Source organism: Cetorhinus maximus, chromosome 23 (assembly GCF_964194155.1).
Source record: "Cetorhinus maximus chromosome 23, sCetMax3.hap1.1, whole genome shotgun sequence".
In the NCBI taxonomy this organism is placed as follows: Eukaryota; Metazoa; Chordata; class Chondrichthyes; order Lamniformes; family Cetorhinidae; genus Cetorhinus; species Cetorhinus maximus.
In genome coordinates this window covers 18,968,315-18,992,547 of record NC_135901.1, presented here as the reverse complement: position 1 = coordinate 18,992,547, position 24,233 = coordinate 18,968,315, and the positions used below count along the sequence as shown (strand labels likewise).

General features: G+C 43.7%; 1 protein-coding gene and 1 long non-coding RNA gene across 2 annotated transcripts in view; one reads left to right on the top strand and one right to left on the bottom strand.

The window, feature by feature from the left end:
* The window catches only part of LOC144697371 (uncharacterized), a 423,816-nt gene that overhangs the window by 144,150 nt on the left and 255,433 nt on the right, over positions 1-24,233 (bottom strand). The gene's annotated exons all lie outside the window — the stretch shown is intronic.
* LOC144697867 (uncharacterized) lies at positions 5,347-21,951 on the top strand. Its single transcript, XM_078569836.1, has 3 exons — positions 5,347-5,357; positions 5,463-5,970; positions 20,933-21,951. Exons 1-3 carry the CDS (start codon positions 5,347-5,349, stop codon positions 21,836-21,838), a joined length of 1,425 nt encoding a protein of 474 aa, XP_078425962.1. The 3' UTR covers positions 21,839-21,951.

The window sequence follows — 24,233 nt, the reverse complement described above, 5'->3', positions numbered from 1 at the left end:
TAAGTGGATAGATCTTCCAAAGAGCCAGCACAGGCATGGTGGGCCAAATGGTTTCCATCTGTGCTTGATTATTCAATAAAACAGCGAATATTCAGTATCAGGAGATGCAGAGAGAAAGATAGAGCAACCAAAGACTGTGGGATTGAAACCAGACGGTGTATTCAGTATCAGGAGATACAGAGAAAAAGATAGAGAAACCAGAGGCTGTGGGATTGAAACCAGGCAGAGTCAATACCTTCAGGAAGGGAGTGAGAGGAAACCAATGGGAAAAGTTTTTAAATCTCAGTGTATTTCCACAGGAGAGCAGTTGTTTAAATCACTTTAAGAAATGGAACATAACAGCGCACAGATTTGCAAATATTTACACATTTTTTTAAATTAATGTATCTAAATTGCGAAACAAGGTTATTTGCTACTCTGTGTTTGGATATTTCAATGGCTCTGCTGTTCCCCAACATCCCCTACAGTTGTGACTATGCTCTATGCACACTGCAGGACCCTAGTGCGCAGGCGCAGTGCTTAACTATTTGGAACATGCGCAGTCTCACTTTGCTCGGAGCAGTGCGAGTGAGGGAGAGGCATTTGGTAATGGGTGAGAGCGGGCGGGGCGGATGGAGAAATGGAGCCAGGAGGTGGGAGGGAGAGGTTTCATAAACGTCCGGTGTAGGCCTCAAGCTCCGAATAAGATCGTGCAGGTCCTGCATATGCAGCTCCGGTGCTTTTTCCCGGGTCCAGGCCCAGGTTAACTTCCGCAATCTTGTTTCAGCGGGAGCAGTGCGCATGTGGGTCCATCTTGGTGACATAACAGAGTGTGGGCGGAGCGCCAGGGTGCCGGTGCCCAGGAGAGAAAATCATCGATTTTGTGCCCACTCTGCGCACAGGAGCTAATGACAGGCCGAGATTAGCGGATGGGCAATATGCTGCAGGGTGCATGGGTGGCCATCTGAAGAACATAAAAACGGGAACATCAGAATTAGGAGCAGGCCATTCAGCCCATTACGTCTGCAACCCCACTTAATAAGATCATGGCTGATCAGCCTTGAATATATTCAATGACCAGCCTCCACTGCTCACTGAGGAAGAGAATTCCAAAGACTAAAATCCTCAGAGGGAAAGAAATTTCTCCCCCTCAGTGTTAAATGGGAGATCCTTTATTTTTGCACTGTGCCCCCTGGTTCTAGATTCCTTTATGAGGGAAAACATCCTTTCAGCATCTACCCTGTCAAGCTACCTCGGAATCTTGCTTGTTTCAATAAAATCACCTCTCATTCTTTTAAACTGCAATGAGCATAGCTCAACCTTTCCTCATAAGACAAACACTATCATTCCAGGAATCAGCCTAGCGAAGCTTCTCTGAGCTGCTTCCAATGCACATTTATCCTTGCTTAAGTAATCCTGGGCAAGAGAGGAGGAGAGAATGTTGTGAGTTTCTATCCTGGACTGACAGTGATGGATTTTGGAAACTCCTTTTACAGGGGGTTAGAAGGGGAGGATTTAGACACAGCAAGTGGAAATCAAGAGAAATATTTGTTTCTTCCTAATGTCTAACCTCAACTGACACATAACTTTTGTAATCTCCTTTTACAGGGAGTTAGAAGATTTGAAAACTGCCATATTTTGCTCTGACTCCGGTGCTTCTGATAGCTTTACAGCTGCAGGCTCCAACAGGAGATTTTAAATTTGAAAACAGTGACATTGTTTCAGAGGTATTATTGAACATTCACCTACAGCTTAGAGTTTCTAGTGCTGTGTTCTGGGGCTGGGGTGGCTCCTTTGATGTGGATCCGAACCCATGTCCATCCATTGCTCTGCTTCACCTCTGCCCTCCCCAATCACCTCTCTGCCATTGTCTCACTTTGTCTGCCTCTAATAATGCATTTCTTTTAACCATGTTTGGTATTTTCCTGTTATTTCTGCCAGATATGTCTAAATGAGGTTTCTGGTGCTGGTCATCCCCCCGCCATTCACTGCTGATTTACCAGCTTTATCTTCCCATGGTCTGGAATTGTTTCCCTGCATGAGAGATCATTTTACTTCTGCTTCTGAGCTTATATTGACCATCAAACTCTGCTTCATTTTTATTCCTTGTAATTCATTCTGCACATCCTGAAACGTTAACTCTCTTTCTCTTTCTACAATTACTGCCTGAACTGCTGTGTATTTTCAGCATTTTCTCTGTTTATTTCAGATTCCCAGCAGCCGCAATTTTTTGTTTTATTGCCGGAGTTGCTCGCAGCATTGAGCCTAGAATCAGAGATGGATCAATTAAGAACTGATTTATATCGGGGTGGGTATTCCTTCCAGAGGTTGGTCCCTGACCAGAGTGTAGGTCCTTTCTCATGCAATCCTAGAATTATTACAATACGGTTGGAGACTATTTAGCCCATTGTTCCTTTGCTGGCTCTCTACAAGAGCAAATCAGCCAGTCCCACTCCCCTGCCCTTTCGTTGTAGCCTAACTTTTTTCTCAGGTGCTTATCCAATTTTCTGATCAAAGCCTCTGCTGCATCAGCTTGAGCTGGAGTGGAAATGGAGGAGAAGCTGCTGGGTTTAACCCTGAGGACGATGGAACCCAGTCAGGCCCAGAAATTTCCAATGTAAAATTGTCAAGAGATAGATTCTGGGGAGATCAGATTGTTGAGCGGACCCTGTCTGTCTGTACCATGTAAAATAGTATTGTTTTAGGAACAAGTATTTCTCTTAATGTTTTTAATTTATTTTACATATACATATTTTTAAATTTTATTTTTGGGATTTGTTGTCACTAACAAGACCAGCAGCGTATATTACCCATCCCCAGTTACCTGTGGAGAAGATGATATTTGACCTTCTTGAATCGCTGCAGTCCGTGTGGTGAAGGTGCTCCCACAATGCTGTTAGGTCAGGAGTTACAGGTTATTCACCCAGTGATGATGAACAGTGATATATGTCCAATATACATATTTGTATTTATATTGTGCCTCTAAAGAGTGTCTCAAAGGAGAAAAGTGAGGTAGACAGCAGCAGAGATTTAAAGAGGAAATTCCAGAGCTTGGGGCCTAGTAAATGAAAGAACGGCCAACACTGATGGAGTGATTCAGATCAGGAATGTTCAAGTTAGATGAGTTACAGAGATCTTAAAGGTTGTGTGACTGGAGGAGATTACAGAGATAGGGATAGTCACAGCCATGCAGGTAAACAAGGATGAGAATTTTAAAATTTAGGTGCTTCTTAACCCAGAACCTTTGTACCTTAACGAGCACAGGGGTGATGTGTGAGTAAGACTTGCTGCGAGTAAGCACACGGGCAAGATTACAGGGAGGTTGAATGTGGGAGGCCGGCCAGGAGTGTGTTAGGATAGTTAAGGCTAGAGGTAACAAGGGAATGGATGACAGTTTCAGCAGCAGATGAACTGAGACTTACATCGAAATAGATGTTGCTGGTGATGATACAGACATGCGGTTGAAAACTCATCTTGGGGTGAAGTATGACGCCATGGTTGTGAACAATCTGGTTCAGCCTCAGACTGTTGCCAGTGTTATGACATGGCAGATGCTGTGTGCCAGGCAGACCAAATCCAAGAGGGAAACTTGGTCGCGCTATCACAATGGTTTTACAATTTGTATTTATTACGAGATGTGTGCACTAAATTCAGAAGTAATAGGTCCAACAAGACCTTCAGCGATTAAAAAAAATACATTAAAATATTATTAACAAAATAAAAGATGTCAAGCACAAACATTTACTTCAATTACTACTATAATAACTCCTAAAATTCCTAATTAACCTGACTCCCAGGTGCACTCCCTTTAAAGCAACTGTTCACAATAAATTTCAGATTTAAAACATACTCAGCAAGTTAACACAATACCCTGGACAGTGGAGATCCAAATGGCTTTTCTCCGGCTTTTGTTGCAGTGATTCAAGAAGGCAGCTCACCACCACCTTCTCAAGGGCAATTAGGGATGGACAATAAATGCTGGCCCAAGCCAACAAAGCCCATATCCTGTGAATGAATAAAATAAACAAAATGTTTTGTTGCATAGCAGACTTATGCACACATGCTGGAGGTTTCATAAAGGCTATTTCACACCCTCTGGTTAGATGTTACATGGCCTTCCCACACATAAACTTTCATTCTCCTTTGCATATATTTCTCTCTTTTTAATATGTAAATTCTGTTGTTCCATATGTCTTTGAAACTGTATCTTCCTCATAACATAAAACTTTAATGTTGACAATATATTATCAGTAACCTTTGGGAAAAATAAACACATTCCTTAGCGTTGCTGATCTGGCTACTTGCAAACAGACTACAATCCCTTTGAAATCCAAATATCCCTTCATTTATCTAAAAATGCAAATGCCCTTCATTCCTTACATGCTAAGCCAGCATCCATGTTTACTCATTATCACGCAAGCACCTAGCTTCTTTTGATGATTTAAAGTCTGCTTGACTACAAAATGTAATTAAATCACACACAGACCCAACTATACTTACCCCCATAAACATACTTCACAATAACCCAGAAAAATATTATGAACATTAGATGTTAGTTTCATGACACCGGGGTGAGGGTTGAAGTCGGTGGCTGGGGAGTGGAGTTTGTCGTGGGGACTGAAGACAACGACTTTGGTTTTTCCAATATTTAAGTGGAGGAAATATTTGCTCATCCTGTACTGGATGTTAGAACAAGTAAAGACGGTGTGTGACTTGGCAGAGAACCTGGAGGTGGTGGTGTTCACATACACCTGCTTCCCTGGTCCTTCTAGGTAAGGAGGTTGAGGGTTTAATGTTTCTGTCAAAGTCCTGGTCGAATTGTAGATATGTAAAATCCCTCTCCTTTGCCGCAGCCTCAGCACATCTCTCTCTTTCTCTCTCTCCCATCTCTCCTTTGCCATTGAGGGCAGTGTCTTATGTAGGTCCAGGCTGGATGACAGGTTCCCTTCCCTGAAGGACATTCGAGAACCAGTTGGATTTTTTGATAATCCAGCAGTTTTCATGGTCACTTTTTCCTGGTGCCAGCCCCACAAATTACCAGATTCATTCAGCTCAGTTTCACAACCTGCCTTTGTGTTTTTTTGTGTTCTCTTTCACTCAATTTTTTTCTGTTTTAAATCAGTTTCACCGGGTATTAGACGGGGAGGATTTGCAGTCAGGAAATTCAAGCCAGACACCACATCAGGATCTGACAGAGTCGCCGAATTTATCATAACTTGAATATCATCAGATTTTGAACATGGAAGGAAAAAGCACCGTTCACAGTGGGGAGAAACCGTACACGTGTTCTGTGTGTGGACGAGGTTTCAGCTGATCATCTGGCCTGTCGAGACACAAGCGCAGTCACACTGGCAAGAATCCGTGGAAATGTGGGGACTGTGGGAAGGCGTTCAGTTACCCTTCTGACCTGGAAACGCATCGGCGCAGCCACACTGGGGAGAGACTGTTCACCTGCCCTGAGTGTGGGAAGGGATTCACTCCAGCCTGCTGAATCACCAGCGAGATCACAATGGGGAGAGGCCATTTACATGTTCTGAATGTGGGAAAGGATTAACTCAGTTATCCAATCTGTTAAGACACAAACGTGCTCACACTGGGGAGAGGCCATTCACCTGCTCAAAGTGTGGGAAGGGATTCACTCAGTCATCCCACCTAATGGCTCACCAGCGAGTTCACAATGGAGAGAGACCGTTCACATGCTCCGAGTGTGGGAATGGATTCATTCAGTTATCTGACCTGCTGAAACACCAGCGAATTCACACTGGGGAGAGACCATTCACCTGCTCAGTGTGTGGGAAGGGATTGACTCAGTCATCCCACCTGCTCAAACATCAGCGAGTTCACACTGATGAGAGGCCTTTTCAATGTCTTCGCTGTGAGAAGTGCTTTAAAAGTTCTGCCGAGCTGATGTCCCACCAACAAGTTCACACTGATGAGAGACCATTCAAATGCCTGGATTGCGGGAAGTGCTTTAAAAGTTCCGGGAAACTGGTGACCCATCAAAGAGTTCACACTGACGAGAGACCATTCAGGTGCTCTCACTGTGGGACTGGGTTCAGGAAATCATCTCAACTCACTGTACACCAGCGAATTCACACTGGGGAGAAACCGCTCACCTGCTCTAAGTGTGGGAAGGGATTCAATAATTCATCCAATCTGCTGAAACACCAGCGCATTCACACTAGGGACAGACCTTTCACCTGCTCTGAGTGTGGAAAGGGATTCACTCAGTCATCCCACCTGCTGAGGCACCAGCAAGTTCACAAGAAATTACAGTGATTGGATTTTGCTGGTAGTCACATTGAGGACTGAGTCATGTTCAGTTGGGTTTGTTTCTGCTGATGCTCGTAAACAACAGCCCAGTTATAGGGGGTAATATCCTGGAAAGAAGTCAAATAAATCGGATTTGTGTTAAACACAGTGTGTTGAATCTTTTTAATATCTCTAACACAAGTTAGTTCATTTTGAAGAGCTCTCCTTCTCCCCAATCGCCTTCATCCTCACCTCCAACAACAATTGTGAGGAGCTCCTTGAACTTCTTTGTCACTAAGATTGAAACAATCTGATCATCTGCCTCTGCTGCTTTCCTCACTCCCACTGGGCCAAACTCTCTCTAAAGTTCCCCTTTGCATGAGCACTGAACTTGAATCTTTCTCCAGTTTCTCTCCTATCTCCTGTCAATCCCTGTTGGAGCTCATCATTTCCATGAGACCTGCCTTTTGCTTCTTTGACCCTATTCACATTAAACTGCTGACCATCCAACTTCTACATGTTAGCTGATTTTTCTATGAAATTCACCGTCAGGTTTCCTGTTGTGGGAGAATCTAGAACTAGGAGGGGTCACTGTTTAAAAATAAGGTGTCGCTCATTTAAGACAGAAATGAGGAGAAATTTTTTCTCTCAGAGGGTTGCGAGTCTTTGGAACTCTCTTCCTCAAAAGGTGGTGGAAGCTGAGTCTTTGACTATTTTTAATGCAGAGCTGGATCAATTCTTGATTAACAAAGGGGTGAAAGGTTATCAGGGGTAGGCAGGAATGTGGGGTTGAGGTTACATTCGGATCAGCCATGATCTTATTGAATGGCGGAGCAGGCTCGAGGGGCCAAGTGGCCTCCTCCTGCTCCTAATTCATATTGATCATCCTAAAAGAAAACCCTTGACCCACTGTCCTTGCAAACTACCAACTCATCTCCAACCTCCCTTTCCTCTCCTAAGTTCTTGTACTTGATGTCCCCCAAGGATCTATCCTTGGTCCCTCCTATTTCTCATCTACATGCTGTCACTGGACGACATCATCCAAAAGCACCGTGTTATTTTTCACATGTACATTGACAACACCCAGCTCCACCTCACCACCATCCCTCTCCATTCCTCCACTGTTACTAAATTATCAAACTGCTCATCCGACACCCAGTACTGGATGAGCAGAAATTTCCTCCAATTAAAAATTGGGAAGACCAAAGCCATTGTCTTCAGTCACCACTTCAAATTCCGTTCCCTAACTACCGAGTCCATCCCTCTCCCTGGGAACTGTCTGAGGCTGAACCACACAGTCCACAATCTTGGTGTCAGATTTGATTCCAAGATGAGATTCTGCTGACATATCCACACCATCACTAATACCAGATATTTCAATATCCATAACGTCACCTGTCTCCACCCCACCCCAGCTCATCTGCTGCTGAAACCCATGCTCGTGTTACTTTTGGACTTGATGAATCTAATGCATTCCTGACCAGCCTCTCACATTCACCCCACCCCCACACGGAAACATGAGATCATCCAAAACTCTGCTGCCCGTGTGCTTTCTCACACCAAGTCCTGTTCACCCATCACCCGCTGTGCTCACTGACCTACATCGGCTCCTGGTCAAGCAATGCCTCAATTTTAAAATTCACATCCTTGTTTTCAAATCCCTCCATAGCCATTTCCCTCCCTATCTCTGTAGCCTCCAGTCACACACCCTCTGAGGATCTGCTCTCTTCTCATTCTGGTCTCTTTAACATCCCTGATTTGAATGATTCCACAATTGGTGGCAGGGCCTAGGCAGGAAGCTCTGAAATTCCCTCCCTAAATTCTCCATCTCTCTCCTGATTGAAGATTCTTGTTCAAATCTGCCTCTCCAATCAATGTTTTAGCCATCCACCTTAATGTTGCCCTATGCGTCAATATTTTCTTTATGAATCTCTCCTGAAGCACCTTGGGATGTTTTACTACATTAATCACGTTATCTAAATACAAGTTGTTACTGTTTCACGGCAGCCAGCTGAACAAAGTAAGATTCCACAAACACCAATCAGACGAGTGACCAATTAGTCCAGTTTTTTTGGTGGTGTTAGTTAAAACACGAATGTTGGTTGCACTGCACCAGGTGAACTCCCCTGTGGACAGTATGTGGAGCTGAAAGTTCTCGTGTTCATTTAGAATCTTTCACGTCCTCAGAACAGGGGGGAGGTGGTGGTGCAATTGTATTGTCACTGGACTCGTAATCCAGAGACACAGGATAATGCAAATGATGGAATTTGAATTCAATACAAATCCCTGGAATTAAAAGTCTGATGATGACCATGAAACATTCAGGGAAGGAAATCTGCTGTCCTTGCCTGGTCTCTCCTATATGTGACTCCAGACCACAACAATGTGGTTGACTTTTAAATGCCCTCCAATATGGCCTAGCAAGCCACTCAGCTGTATCAAAACTGCTAAAAACAAGTCAGCACTGTGGGTGTACCTGCACCACATGGACTACAGCGGTTTATGAAAGCAGCTCACCACCACCTTCTCAAGGGTAATTAAGGATAGGCAATAAACGCTGGCCTCACCAGCAATGCCCGCATCCCAGGAATGAATTAAAAAATGCACTCATCATCATGATCATAACGTATTAATAACCAGAATTCTATTACATCATTGCTCAGGTTCCTGTTATATGAATGATCAGAGTCCAATTACTTTAAGATTCAGGATCCCAACACATTAATAATCAGGATACTATTACATTAATAGTCTGGTGCCTATTGCATCAACAACCAGGATCTTATTGTATAAATAATCAGTGTCCTATTATATTAATAATCAGGCTTCCATTACATTAACAATCAGCCGCTTATTGCTTCAATAATCAGGAAATGACTGAAATTATCCAGAAGGTAATGCATTAATAATCAGAATTATTTTATTGATGATATAAAGATAGGTAGGAAAGTACATTGTGAAGAGGATGTAAGGAGGCTACAAAGGGACAGAGATAGATTAAATGAGTGGGCAACCATCTGGCAAATGGGGTATAATGTGGGAAAATGAAATTGACCATTTTGGCAGGAAGAATGAAAAGAAGCATATTCAGAATCACACAGTGCAGAAGAGGCCCTTCGGCCCATTGAGTCTGCACCGACACGTGAGAAACACCTGACCTACCTACCTAATCCCCATTTACCAGCACTTGGCCCATAGCCTTGAATGTTATGACATGCCAAGTGCTCATCCAGGTACTTTTTAAAGGATGTGAGGCAACCCGCCTCCACCACCCTCCCAGGCAGCGGATTCCAGACCATCACCACTCTCTTGAGCAAAAACGTTTTTCCTCACATCCCCCCTAAACCTCCTGCCCCTCACCTTGAACTTATGTCCCCTCGTGACTGACCCTGCAACTAAGGGGAACAGCTGCTCCCTATCCAACCTGTCCATGCCCCTCATAATCTTGTACATCTCAATCAGGTCATCCCACAGTCTTCTCTGCTCCAATGAAAACAACCCAAGTCTATCCAACCTCTTTTCATAACTTAAATGTTTCATCCTAGGCAACATCCTGGTGAATCTCCTCTGCACATTCTCCAGTACAGTCACATCCTTCCTATAATGTGGCGACCAGAACTGCACACAGTACTCCAGCTGTGGCCTCACCAAGGTTCTATATAACTCCAACATGGCCTCCCTACTTTTGTAATCTATGCCTCGATTGATAAAGGCAAGTGTCCCATATGCCTTTTTCACCACCCCACTAACATGCCCCTCCACCTTCAGAAATCTATGGACACACACGCCAAGGTCCTTTTTTTCCTCAGAACTTCCTAGTGTCATGCCATTCATCGAATACTTCCTTGTCAAATTACTCCTTCCAAAGTGTATCACCTCACACTTTTCAGCATTAAATTCCATCTGCCACTTATCTGCCCATTTGACCATCCCATCTATATCTTCCTGTAGCCCAAGACACACAACCTCACAGTTAACAACCCGGCCAATCTTGGTGTCATTCGTAAACTTACTAATCCTACCCCCCACATAGTCATCTATGTCGTTTATACAAATAGCGAATAATATGGGACCCAGCACAGATCCCTGTGGTACGCCACTGGACACTGGCTTCTAGTCACTAAAGTATCCTTCTGTCATCACCCTCTGCCTCTGTAACTAAGCCAATTTTGAATCCACCTTATCAAATTACCCTGTATCCTATGTGCATTTGCCTTCTTTATAAGCCTCCCATGTGGGACCTTGTCAAAGGCTTTGCTGAAACCTATAAAAACTACATCAACTGCACGACCCTCATCTACACACCTGGTCACCACCTCAAAAAATTCAATCAAATTTGTTAGGCATGACCTCCCTCTGACAAAGCCATGCTGACTATCCCTGATCAAACCTTACCTCTCCAAGTGGAGATAGATTCTCTCCTTCAGAATTTTCTCCAATAGTTTCCCTTGGCATCATTCGTATCCAGAAATCTATCAATTTCTGTCTTGAACATGCTCTGTGACTGAGCTTCCACAGCCCTCTGGGATAGAGAATTCAACAAGTTCACCACCTTCTGAGTGAAGAAATTCCTCCTCATCTCACTCTTAAATGACCTGTCCCTTGTTCTGAGGTGGTGTCCCCTCGTTCTAGGCTCGAAAACCAGGGAAAATATATCATCCACATTTACCCTGTCATGCCCTGTAAGAATTTTGTAAGTTTCAATGAGATCACATTTCATCCTTAAAAACTCTAGAGAATATGGGCCCATTTTCTTCAATCTCTCCTCATAACACAATCCCACCATTCCAGGTATTAGTCTGGCGAGCCCTCATTTCACTCCCTCTGTGGCAAATACATCCTTCCCTGAATAAGGAGTCCAAAACTGTGCACAATACTCCAGACGTGCCCTCACCCAGGCCCTATACAATGGCAGAAAGACACGTTTACTCCTGTCCTCAGGGCCACCATACCATTTGCCTTCCTAATTTGTTGCTGCACCTGCATGCTAGCTTTTAGTGACTCATGAGCGAGGACACTCAGGTTCCTTTGAACATCAACACTTCCCAGCCTCTCACCATTGAAGAAAAACTCTGCCTTTTTTTTTCTATCAAAGTGGATAACTTCACTCTTATTCGCTTTATATTGCATGTTCTTGCCCAAGCATTGATCCTTGCAGTACCCCACTAGAAACAGCCTTCTATCCTGAGGATGATGCATTCATTCCTACCCATGGTTTCTGTCTGTTAACCAATTCACGATGCATAGCAGTATATTACCCTCAATCCCAAGTGCTCTAACTTTGTTCACTAGCTTCTTGTGTGGGACCTTATCAAAATCATTCTGAAAATCCAAATCATCCACTGGTTCTCCTTTATCTATACTGCAAGTAACATCCTCAAAAAAACTCCAATACATTTGTCAAACATGATTTTCCTTTCAAAGATCCATGTTGACCCTGCCCGATCATATTACTATTTTCCAAATGTCCACTTATCACGTCCTTTATAATAGATTCTAACATTTTTCCTATTACTGATTGTTATGGATGGTAAATGCTGAACTGCTCAAATCCCAGGGGGAAGCTTGAAACAGCTGCCACAACTGTTTTGCAATTTATATTTTATTTCGAGATGTGTGCCTTGAATTCAGTAGTAATAAGTCCACTGGGATGTAGAGGCTTTTTTTTTTACAAAAAGAACTTAAACATTTATTAATAAAAGATTTTAAGCACATACACAGGTCGGCAAATTACTACTATAATAACTCCTAAATCCCCTAATTAACCTGGCTCCCAGTTACACCTCCATTAAGGCAACAATAAAACAAATAGAATTAAACAGACCCAGGCAATACACACAATACCCTGGGCAGTGATATTCAAAGTGAGTTTTCTTAGCTTCATTTCCTGCAGACAACAACTTAATGCACAGAGGTTGGAGGCTTTTCACACTTGCATTACATATTAGAATGCCTTCTCCCTCACACATAACCTCATCTCCTTTATACATATTTCTCCCTTTTTAACTTAAATTCCATTGTTCCAATTTGTCTTCGCAACTTTACTTTTCCCATAATACAAATCTTTCATCGTACTCATACTATCAGTAACTTTTGGGAAAAATAAACACTGTTTGGCTTAGCTTCTTTTAGCTAGGTGTAACGTCCTACCATCTCTTTGAAATTCAAACTACTCTCATTTACCGAAAAATGCAAATTTTTCTCACACTTCACATTCTAGAATTTCGGCCATGTTTACGTATTTAGCATTTCAAACCGAGTATCCCTTTAGATAACTCAAAGCCTCCAGACCAGCTGTCTCCAACTCAATTAAATCCACCCCCTACCCCAACACACACACACACATATCCACACAGAGAAACTAATCCAACCCCCATTATTAACTTACCTATACAATACATCACAATAATATTCTGAAATTATTATATTTTCATGAAACTGATGTCAAACTAACAAGTCTGTAGTTCTCAGTTTCCTCTCTCCTTCCCTTCTTAAATAATGGGGTTACATTTGCTTCTTTCCAGTCTGCAGGAACCTTTCAAGAATCTATAGAATTGTTAAAAATAACCATCAATGCATCAACTATCTCTAGGATGCAGCTCATCTGGTCCAGGGGTTTATCAACCCTCAATCCAACTCATTTTTCAAGTACCACCTCTTATTAATACTAATTTATTCCCTCATTTTCACTCATCCCTTGGTTCCCTAGTATTTCTTGGAGATTTTCTGTATCTTCCTCCATGAAGCCAGACAGAAAGTAATTGTTTAATTTCTCTGCCAGTTCCCTATTCTCCATCATAAATTCTCCTGTCTCCACCTATAATGGACCCACATTTGTCCTTTTCACATACCTAAAGAAGCTTTTACAGTCACTTTCATGTTACTCCCTAGCTTGCAACATATTCTCTTTTCCCATTCTTTATCAGAGTCTTGGCCATCCTTTGCTGGACTCTGAATTGTTCCCAATCCTTGGGGTTACCACTTTTCCTGGCAAATTTATAAACCACTTCCTTTGATCTAATGCAATCTTTAACTTTTGCAGGCCACGATTGATTCAGATTTCCTGTTGAGTTTTTGTGTCTTAGAGGAATGTATATTTCTTGTTATCCATGTCATACTTCTTCAAATACTAGCCATTGCCTGTCTACCATCAAATATTTTAATGTATTTCTCCAATCCACCATTGCCAAATTGCCCCTCATACCTTCATAATTTCCTTTGTTCAGATTTAGGACCCTAGTTGCAGAATGAGTGATATCACTTACAAACTTAATGTAAAACTCTAACATCTTATTGCCACTATTTCCTAATAGCTGCTTTACAGCAAGGTTATTGATTAACCCTTTCTCATTAGATAATATTAAATATAAAATAGCACAATCCCTATTTAATTCCGCAATGTACTGCTTCATAAACTCATCTTGTACACAGCCCAGGAAGACATCCTCCGCAGCATCAATGCTAATTAGCTTTACCCAGTCCATACATAAATTGAAGTTGCCCATTATTACTGTTTTACCATGCAACATGCAGCTTTAATATCCTGATTAATACCATGCCCAACATTATCGCGACAGTTTGGTGGCCTGTGAACACCTCCCACCAATGTCTGCTGCCCTTTGCTGTTTCTTAGCTGCACCCAAACTGATTCCTTCCTGATCCTTCTATCTGAGACCCTCTCTCACTAATGTACTGACCTTTCCCCTTCTTAACAATGCTACCCAGCTCCTTTACCCCTCTGCCTATCCTTCCAAAATGATGAATATCCCCGAATATTCAGTTCCCAGTCCAGGTCACCCTGTAACATAGTGTTCTGGGAAAGATGGGCATGGATTTGGGAGATGATAAGGACTTTGGAGAGTCCTTTGGAGAGGAAAAGCTGGCTAGAGATGGGATGGTAGTTTGCAAGGACAGTGGGGTTAATGGTAGTTTGTTTGAGGAGGAGGTGATGATGGCAGATTTCAAGGGCAGAGGGACAGGACCTGAAGGGAGAGAACCATTAGCAATGTTCACAATGGAAAAATTGGGTGATCGGCAGTTTAGTGGGAATATGGTCGATGGACCAGGAGGTGGGTCTCATGGACAAGATGAGCCCTAAGACGGCATGAGGGGAGATAGGAAAGAAACTAAAGAAACTTTAGAGACAATTTGGTCTGGAAGCAGCAGGGGCAGCTGATTGGATCTTAGTGACAAAGAAGCTCCATGAACTCCTCTCACTTCTTGTTGGAGATGAGGATGGAGGAGACGGGAGAAGGAGAGCACTTCAAAAGGAACTAGCTCCTGTTAGAGACATTGAGAAGATTCAACACTGTATTTAAAACAAAGCTGATTTACTTGACGTTTATCCACAGTATTAACATCTATAAATGGGCTGGAGTTTATTAACATCAACAGAAACAGGTCACAATGGAGATGGTTCAGTCTTGTTGTGATTAACAGCAAAATCCAATCAGCGTAGTTATTTGTGAACTCACTAGTATCTCAGCAAGTGGGATAAATATGCATTTCCCTTTCCATGTTCAGAGCTGGTGAACGGCCTCTCCCCAGTGTGAATTCGCTGGTGTACAGTGAGTTGAGATGATTGCCTGAACCCAGTCCCGCAGTGAGAGCACCTGAACGGTCTCTCTTCAGTGTGAACATGACCAACAGTTCCCAGGAACTTTAATATCATTTCCCACAATCTGGCATTCAAAAGGTCTCTCGCCAATGTGAACCTGCTGGTGTGGCAGCAGATACAATAAATTAATTAATCCCTTCACACACTTGGAGAAGCGTGAACTGGTGTATTTTCAGGTGGGATGAATGAATCTCCACAGTCTGGGCATTTAAAAGGCCTCTCCCCAGTGTGAACCCACCGGTGTCACAGCAGGGTGGATGACTGAGTTAATCCCTTACCTCATTCAGAACAGTTGAATGTCCACTCCCAGTGTGAACTCGCTGGTGTGCCAACAGGTTGGAAAACTGAGTGGATCCCTTCCCACACTCAGTGCAGATGAACGGCCTCTCCCCAGTGTGAACCCGCTGGTGTGTCACCAGGATGGATGACTGAGTAAATCCCTTCCCACACTCAGAGCAGGTGAATGGCTTCTCCCCACTGTGAACTTGCTGGTGTCTGAGAAGGTGGGATGAGGTAGTGAATCCCTTGCCACACTCGGAGCAGGTGATTGGCCTCCCCCGAGTGTGAATATGCTGGTGTACAATAAGTTGAGATGATTGCCTGAACCCAGTTCTGCAGTGAGAGCATCTGAATGGTCTCTCATCAGTGTGAACTCGCTGGTGTCTCAGAAGGTGAGATGACTGAGTGAATCCTTCCTGACACACACAGCAGATGAAGGGTCTCTCCCCCGTGTGTCTGCGCCGATGAGTTTCCAACTTAGATGGGGTAATGAATATCTTTCCACAGTCTTTATATGTCCATGGCTTCTCCCTGTTGTGACTGTGCTTGTGTCTCGACAGGCCAGATGATCGGCTGAAGACTTGTCCACATACAGAACACGTGTATGGTTTCTCTCCACTGTGAATGGTGCTTTGTCCTTCCATGTTCGAAATCTGATGATATTCAGGTTACGACAAATTGGCAACTGCATCAGACGCTGTTGTGATGTTTGGTTTGAGTTTCCCGACTGCGAATCCTCCACTTCTAATACCCTGTGAAATTGATTAAAACATAGAAAAGGGAGCGAGAGAGAACCCACAAAACACAAGGGCAGGTTGTGAAATTGAGCTGAATGAATCTTGTAATTTGTGGGGCTGGCACGAGGTAAAAATAACCATGAAGACTACCGAACTGTCACAAAACCCAACTGGTTCACTAATGTCCTTCTGGGTAGGGAACCTGTCACCCAGTCTGGGTCTACACATGATTCTAGTCTCTATGGGAGGAGAGAGGGAAAGAGAGAGTCGGCCAGGGCGGGGGGGGGAGGTGGCTGGAGAGAGAGAGAGAGATATGTGTGGGAGGGCTGTGAGAGGCAGGGTATGAAGGAGAGGAATTTTATATATCTACAACTCGATGAGAAATTTAACAGAACCTCCTAAATCCTCAACCTCCACCACCAAGAAGGACCTGGTATATGCGAACATTATCACCTCCAATCTCTCCTCCAACTCACACACTGTCCTGACTTGTCTGACATCCAGTACTGGATGAACAGAAATTTCCTCCAATTAAATATTGGGAAGACTGAAACTAGTGTCGTCAGTCCCCACTACTAACTCCACTCTCTAGTCACGGACTTCATCCCTCTCCCTGCCAACTGTCTGAGTCAGAACCAGACAGTTCACGGGTTCGATGTAATATCTGATCCCAAGTTGAGCTTCCAACCACCTTTCTGGATCATCACCAACACCGCCAATTTACACCTCACTAACATCACCCGATTCTGCCCTGGTCTCAGCTCATCTGCTGAAATTCTCATCCATTTCTTTGTTACCTTCAGTCTTGACTATCCCAACACACTCCCAGCTGGCCTCCCACATTCAATCTCCCCATAGTGTTGAGGTCTTGAGGTCATCCAAAACTCTGCTGCCTGTGTGCTTACTCGTACCAAATGTTGTTCACCCATCAGCCCTGTCCAACAAGGCTCCTGGTTGAGCATCTAATTTTACCATCAATCAGAGTAAACATGCAAGTCCCATGTGTCCAACGTCACTTACACGAGGTCAGCCCGCTGGATGGAACCTCGGGCACCCTGAGCTTGATCTCCGGTGTTTCCAATCCCAACTGCCCCTAACATCAGAACGCCTCACTTTTATACCTTGTCGTGATCCAGCTCTGGCCCCTGACTCTTTGTCTTCTCTGCTGGGTTTTGGCAGAAAATGAAGAAATGACAGCTGGAATTTCTCAAATCTGTGATTTACAAGGACACATTCTCTGATTCCCATCAGTTACTTCATTTCAGTAATTTTCTCATTAACACTAAACTACCTTGCCTATTATTAATTCTGTTATTTCTCATAGAATTACAATTATATGTATAAACATTACACATTATAATTTAATCTATTTTATTCCTCACTCTGGTTTAAGTTTCTAATGTGTTTAACAGACAAACTCTGTCCTTTCCCTGATCTGATTAGAGTTTTCAATGAGTCAATTCTGTGGAATGGAATGTCTTATCAGTGTTGCCATGGTGACCTGTCTGCCGTGAAGAGCCTGTTTGAGTTTCTAACTCAGACTAAACTTCTCTTTCCCATAATACATATTGTTTCAGGCATTCCGAGTCATTCAGTCCAGCTGGTCCTCTCCTTGTCCCTTTAAAGGTGCAGAACTGGGACACCCTGTCTGAAAACACAACCCACCCTGTTCAGACTGAGAATTCCAGGGTGGATAATTCTCTCACATTGATCCCTGTGGAAAAATTGATCTACCTGTGTGCTGAAACAGATATTAGGGTTCACTGATTAGTTAAGCACAAAGAGTATCTGGTAGAGTTTGGTCCAATAATTCTACACATTTCACATACCCTAGTGACATTATTAATAAAGAGTTGTTAAGGGAGCATCCCCAGTGTGATAGTGCAGATGGATTATGGAATTATAAAGCAAATACATTACTCTGCTGCAACCTCACGACTAACTGGCTGGGAAGTTGCAATAAGAAGAAGTCCACATATTTGTAAGGTGGGAGAGGCTGTGTCCAGCAGATCCCCTCCCTCTGGGAGGGGCAGGGCCTTCCTGCGCCTGTGCGTTACGACCCTTCTGATGGACATAGGCCGTATTCACCCACACAGAGCATTCTGGGTAGAATGATTCGCCATTCATATGTTATAGAACGGAGGGGAAACTCATGCATCACAATAACAGAAAAATAGAATAGTATAAAACAGTGAACATTATTCACAACGATTCCTCATCGGTGTTGGGCAAACTGAATATAGTAATTGGAAACAATTATTTTGATTTGAAGTTCAATACATTAATTTGTAAAGTGAATTGTAATTCTTTCACATTATTTCCCAAATTAGATTTACGGCCTCATATTTCTTTTTCCTCTGAGACCCTGAACTCTTGACAGTGTAATAATGTTGGCCAGTGGTGATTGATTGGCAAGTGGACCAGGTCATTTCCCTCTTTCCAAGCCAATGTCTGTTAAAGACGGATTCCCTGACCCAGAGGCATTAAAAGAGCCATGGCTTATGCACAAAAGGTGGCTTGAGTTTCGGTATAATTTGGCTCCTAGTTTTATTGATTTCCATCCCACCGCGCCCCTACTTCCACATCATAGCAAACGAGAATCACTATTCACTGGTTAGGACTTTCCATGTCGGGGAAGTTACCCAGCATTCCCCGCGATGGTGAATGTCCCCGATCCCCACCAAAGGAGAGCAGTGCGCATGCGCAGTACCGCCCAATGGTTAGAACATGCGCAGTGATGGCTCTGGGGCATCTCTTGTCCGTCGTATCTCCAAACCGGTAAGAATGCGGAAACGCGGAGGGAGCGAAGGAGTTGGCAGGTGGATGGGGAGGGTTTCTAAACAACTGGTGAAGGCCTCAAAACCCGAAATCGAACCTGCAATTCTCGCTTTTGCAGCATCCGGTCTTCCAAGAAACAGGCCCAGATTCATGGCCACCATCTTGGGTCAACAGGGAGCGGAGCGCATGCGGTGTATTGGTGACGTAATTAGGTGGACGGGTCTTCAGGCTCTCTGTTCCCAACTGGGTCCTAGTGTCCTTGTAATGCTGACGTCCGAGTTGATGTTTGCAGCCGGGGGGAGTCCAAGGGCCATGTTTATATTCAGTGTGAGAAGTTGTAGCCCCTGTATAGTCCCTGAAGGGACTGCTTCTCAATTTTTGGTTATGCTTCAGCCCCACATCCCTAACCTTTGGCTGCCCAGTCTGGAGGGACTGGGTAAGTCAGAGGATCTTCTCCTGGCCCTGCTCTTGGCTAAAAGAACAGTTTGTAGAGCCAGGATGGTTGGGGCATACAGGAGGGGGGCGGGGGAGGTTACACTAGCTGTCGGCCTCTCTGTTGCAGTCTCGCCCGTGCCCAGTAACCGTGGAGAGGGAGCATGCAGTATCCACCACTTGATACTTTGTACAACATCAGCAGACAGAGTGTTTCATAGATACCGGGAACAATATTCTGTTTATTCAGAAAGGTTCTCTGAACTCTTGTTGGGACTTTGTTGCTGATTTTCAGTTCTTTTAGATGATTGGCATGGATTAAGAATTGGTTGACAGACCAGAAACAGAGCGTGGGAATAAATGGGTCTTTATCTGGGTGGCTGGTGGTGACTAGTGGTGTAGCGCAGGGATCAGTGCTTGGGCCCCAGCTATTCACGATATGTATAAATGACTTGGATGAGGAAACCAAATGCAATATTTTCAAGTTGCTGACAACACAAAACTAGGCGGGCCTGAGTTGTGAGGAGGATGCAAGGAGTCTTCAGGACGATTTAGACAAGTTGGGTGTGTGGGCAAACACATGGCAGATGCATAACGTGGATAAATGTGAAGTTATATGCTTCGGTGTGAAAAACAGAAAGGCAGAGTATTATTTAAATGGTGATGTATTGGGAAATGTGGATGTACAAAGGTGTCCTTGTACACCAGTCAATGAAAGTAAATAGACAAGTGCAGCAAGCAATTACAAAGGCAATTGGTATGTTGGCCTTCATCGCAAAAGGATTTGAGTTCAGAAGTAGGGATGTCTTAATGCAGTAACACAAGGCCTCGGTGAGGCCACACTTGGAGTATTGCGTGCAGTTTTGGTCTCCCTACTGAAGAAAGGATATACTTGCCACAGAGGGAGTGCAGCAAAGGTTCATTAGGCTGATACCAGGGATGGCAGGACTGTCGTATGAGGAGAGATTGGTTCGACTGGGCCTGTATTCACTAGAGTTTAGAAGAATGAGTGGGGATCTGATCGAAATGTATAAAATTCTAACAGGGCTAGACAGACTGGATACAGGAAGGATGTTTCCCCTGGCTGGGGAATCTCGAACCAGTGGTCACAGTCTCAAGATATGGAGCAGGCCATTTAGGACTGAGATGTTGAAAAATTTCTTCACTCAGAGGGTGGTCAACCTGTGGAATTCTCTACCACAGAAGGCTGTGCAGGCCAGATCACTGTGTATATTCAAGGAAGAAATTGATAATTTTTTGGATATTAGGGGCATCAAGGGGTATGGAGAGAAAGTGGGAACATGGCGTTGAGATGGAGGATCACTGTGACCATATTGAATAGCGGAGCAGGCTCAAAGGACCAAATGGCCAACTCCTGCTCCTAGTTTCTATGTTTCTATGATTGAACCACATCTTTGGGGAAACAAGACAAGAAAGAATGTTCCGTAGGAACTAAAATTACCTATTCTGAATTACTATCCTGGGCTGATAGTGATATTGACACTGTGAACTCCTTTTGCAGGGGATTAGAAGAGGATAATTTGCAAAACTTTCTGAAGTTCTGACAAAGTCACTTGATTCATCAGGACCTGAACATCATCAACATTTGCATGTGGAAGAAGAATTTTTTGTACATTCTGTTGTGGGAAGATTTCAAACATCAGTGTGACTAGAGAAGCACCGAGACAGACAGACACACACCAAAATGAGAGTGTTCCAATGAACTGACTGTGGAAAGAGCTTTAACCAGTTGCATAGCCTGAAAAAACATCACACCATTCACAGTGGGGAGAGGCTGTGAACGTGTTCTGTGTGTGGACAAGGCTTCAAATGATTATCCAACCTGGAGAGATAAAAGAATACCGACAACATGGAGAAACCATGGAAATGTGGAGCCTGTGGGAAGGGATTCAGATCCCCGTCTGTGTTGGAAATTCATCGACGCAGTCACACAGGGGAGAGGCCATTCACCTGCTCAGAGTGTGGGAAGGGATTCATGCGACTAACCCACCTCACTGCACACCAACTTGCTCACTCTGACACGAGACCTTTTAAATGTTCCAACTGTGAGAAGAGCTTTAAAAGAAAACAAAACCTGCTGACTCACCAGCGAGTCCACACTGGGGAGAGGCCATTCACCTGCTCCGAGTGTGGGAAGGAATTCACTCAGTTATCCAGCCTTCAGTTACACCAGCGAGTTCACACTGGGGAGAAACCATTCGCCTGCCCTGAGTGTGGGATGGCATTCACTCAGTTATGCAAGCTGTCAGATCATCAGCGAGTTCACAGTGGAGAGAGACCGTTCACCTGCTCTGTGTGTGGGAAGGGATTCGCCCAGTTATCCACCTTGCTGAGACACAAGCGCATTCACACTGGGGTGAGACCATTCAGCTGCTCCGAGTGTGGAAAGAGATTCACTCAGCTCGCCCAACTTACTTCACACCAACGTGTTCACTCTGACACGAGACCTTTTAAATGCACCAACTGTGAGAGGAGCTTTAAAGGCAAAATGGATCTGCTAACTCACCAGCGCACTCACACTGGAGAGAGGCCGTTCACCTGCTCTGTGTGTGGGAAGGGATTCGTTTTGCATTCCCTCAGGCTGAAACACCAGCGCATTCACACCAGGGAGAGAATGTTCACTTGCTCCATGTGTGGGAAGGGATTCTCTCGTTCATCGACCCTGCAGACACACCAGCGAGTTCACAAGTTGCAGGGGTTGGATTCTGCTCTTATTGCTGCTGTTAATCACATCCAGGAGTGAACCATGTTTGTTCTGAAAGTTGGAGTTTGTTTCAGTTGATATTAATAATCTCTGTAACTGGGATGGAGTTTAATATTCTGGATATAGATTAAATAAATCAGCTTTGTGTCAAACACACAGTGTTCGAGCCCTTGATTTCTCTAAGATAAGAGACTGATTGATGTCCTGTTACCAACTGTTCCATTTTTGGGCCTTTTCTCCTTTGTCAATGGAGACTTGGATTTATATAGCGCCTTTCACAACTTCAGGGTGGCCCAAAGTGCTTTACAGCCAATTAAGGTCTATTGAAGTGTAGAGCCTGTTGTAATGTCGGAAATGCAGTCACCAAAACGTGCACAGCAAGATCCCACAAATAGAAATGTGACTGTGACCAGATAATCTGTTCAGTAGTGTATGTTGAGGAAAAATATGAAGCAGTACATCAGGAAGAACTCCTCTGTTCTTTGGAATAACATCATGGGAACTTTTACACCAACTGAGAGGGCAGATGGGGCCATAGTTGAAGGTCTCATCTGGAAGACGGGACCTCTGTCAGTGCAGTGCTCCCTCAGTACTGCATCAGAATATCAACCTGGATTTTATGCTCATGTTTCTGGATGTGGATTTGAACCCACAACCTCCTGACTCAGAGATAAGAATGCAACCACTGAGCCACAACTAACACCTCATCATTACTCTAGATTATTTCAGTTCTCATACCCTCAGTTACTCTCATGAACTAAAATCTTACACTTCTCCAGGAGTCACAGATTACCGAAAAAGGACATCGAAGTCCTAGGTAATCTTAAAGCATTTTACTAAGAAGCAATAGTTTAGATATGATACATCAGTTAAATAGGCAGAAAAAACATACGGCCCATAACTGGTGAGAACGGTTTACTGGTCCTGGATTAGACAAATGGATGGGGAGAAGCAGGGGGGGAACCTGATCTCCATGGCTGGAGGTAGCAATCTCCTCGGAATGGTTTACTGGTCCCGGATCAGGGGGATGCTGATCTCCTTGGCTGGAGGTGGCAGTCTCCTCAGAATGGTTTACTGGTCCCGGATCAGGGGGATGCTGATCTCCGTGGCTGAAGATGGCAGTCTCTTCCTTTCTCAGTCTCCTTGAGTCAAAGTGTTTGTCTGAAGCCAGCACGGATCACTTTGAGAAGCTCTTTGTTGTCTGAAGTGATTTTACCTTTTGGAAAACTGTTTATATACGTTATTCTTGGGGGTCTTTTGTCAATCACTTATTCAATTGTCAAGGGACAGATATTCAAGTTAATCCCTCCTATTTCCATCAGAAATCCATGCAGTCATTTTGTTGCTCGTCACTCTCCAGGACATCCTGTTCAATCTTTACTCAGACAGTTAGTTAACATTTGGGTTATGAGATCTCCCCACCCAATCAAGTTTGTCTTGTTTTAGGGTCTGTGCCAGAGACATGTCCTTGGCATTATTGTGTTTGTCAAGGAAGCTTTCTTCATAAGTGAGAGAGAGATTCCTATAGTCAATAAATTTCTTTAAAAACTACAAGCTTATTGAACAGTGATTTCTTACACATCTCCCAGCCTCAAGAAGTGAATACCTTATTGACTTCTCACATCTTATTTCTGGCTAACCCAGCTATTTCTAAGCTATGAGCTTGTTCTCCTAATTTGTTGATTGCAAAATCAGCAATACAAAATCTTTGAGCTGCCACCAAGAATAGATGTAAAAGCTTCCCAGTGAAATGTGATAACTATCGACTTTGATTCATCCTCCCCACCTGCAGATCATCTCACACAATTCTAAGTTATTGGCATATTGTAAATACATATGGTTCAAACAAAAGTTCATGCATGGAGTTTAAAGATTCTCCAGCTCTCTGTTCACTGGCACCCACCTTGTGGATATTTTCTAAATCCAGATTCTATATCCCTCTTCACTTTAATTTTACTCCCTCTGATAGATACAAGTGTGTTTAATTCTTTCCAGATTGTTTTAAAGTCAGTTTCTCTGTGTAGTTTGTGTCAATACCTTGATGATTTAAAATGTTAACTCAGTCTATAGCCACATTAATCACTTCATGTTGTTCTGTTGTCGAGTAGCTGAGCATGTCTGGGATCCAGTCTTCAGTGCAGTTTCACCATGCATTTCTGCATTTTAGTTACTCCATACATAACAAGTCACATCTGCACACTCACACTGGTACCCCAAAATCATGCTCCCTGTGCCATCTGATACAGATCATTCTTGGGCTTTCAGGTAATCTTACCAAAGCCCAGGGTGGGGCTGGTGGGGGTGTCTATCTGAAGATATTTGTTTATCTCGCCCTGCATGGTGCGATGTCTCAGATAGTGGCCAGTTTATCAAATTCAGTTTTCTGAAAAGGTTCAGAGGCAAGGATACAAACATCTCCAAGAGAAAGCTACTA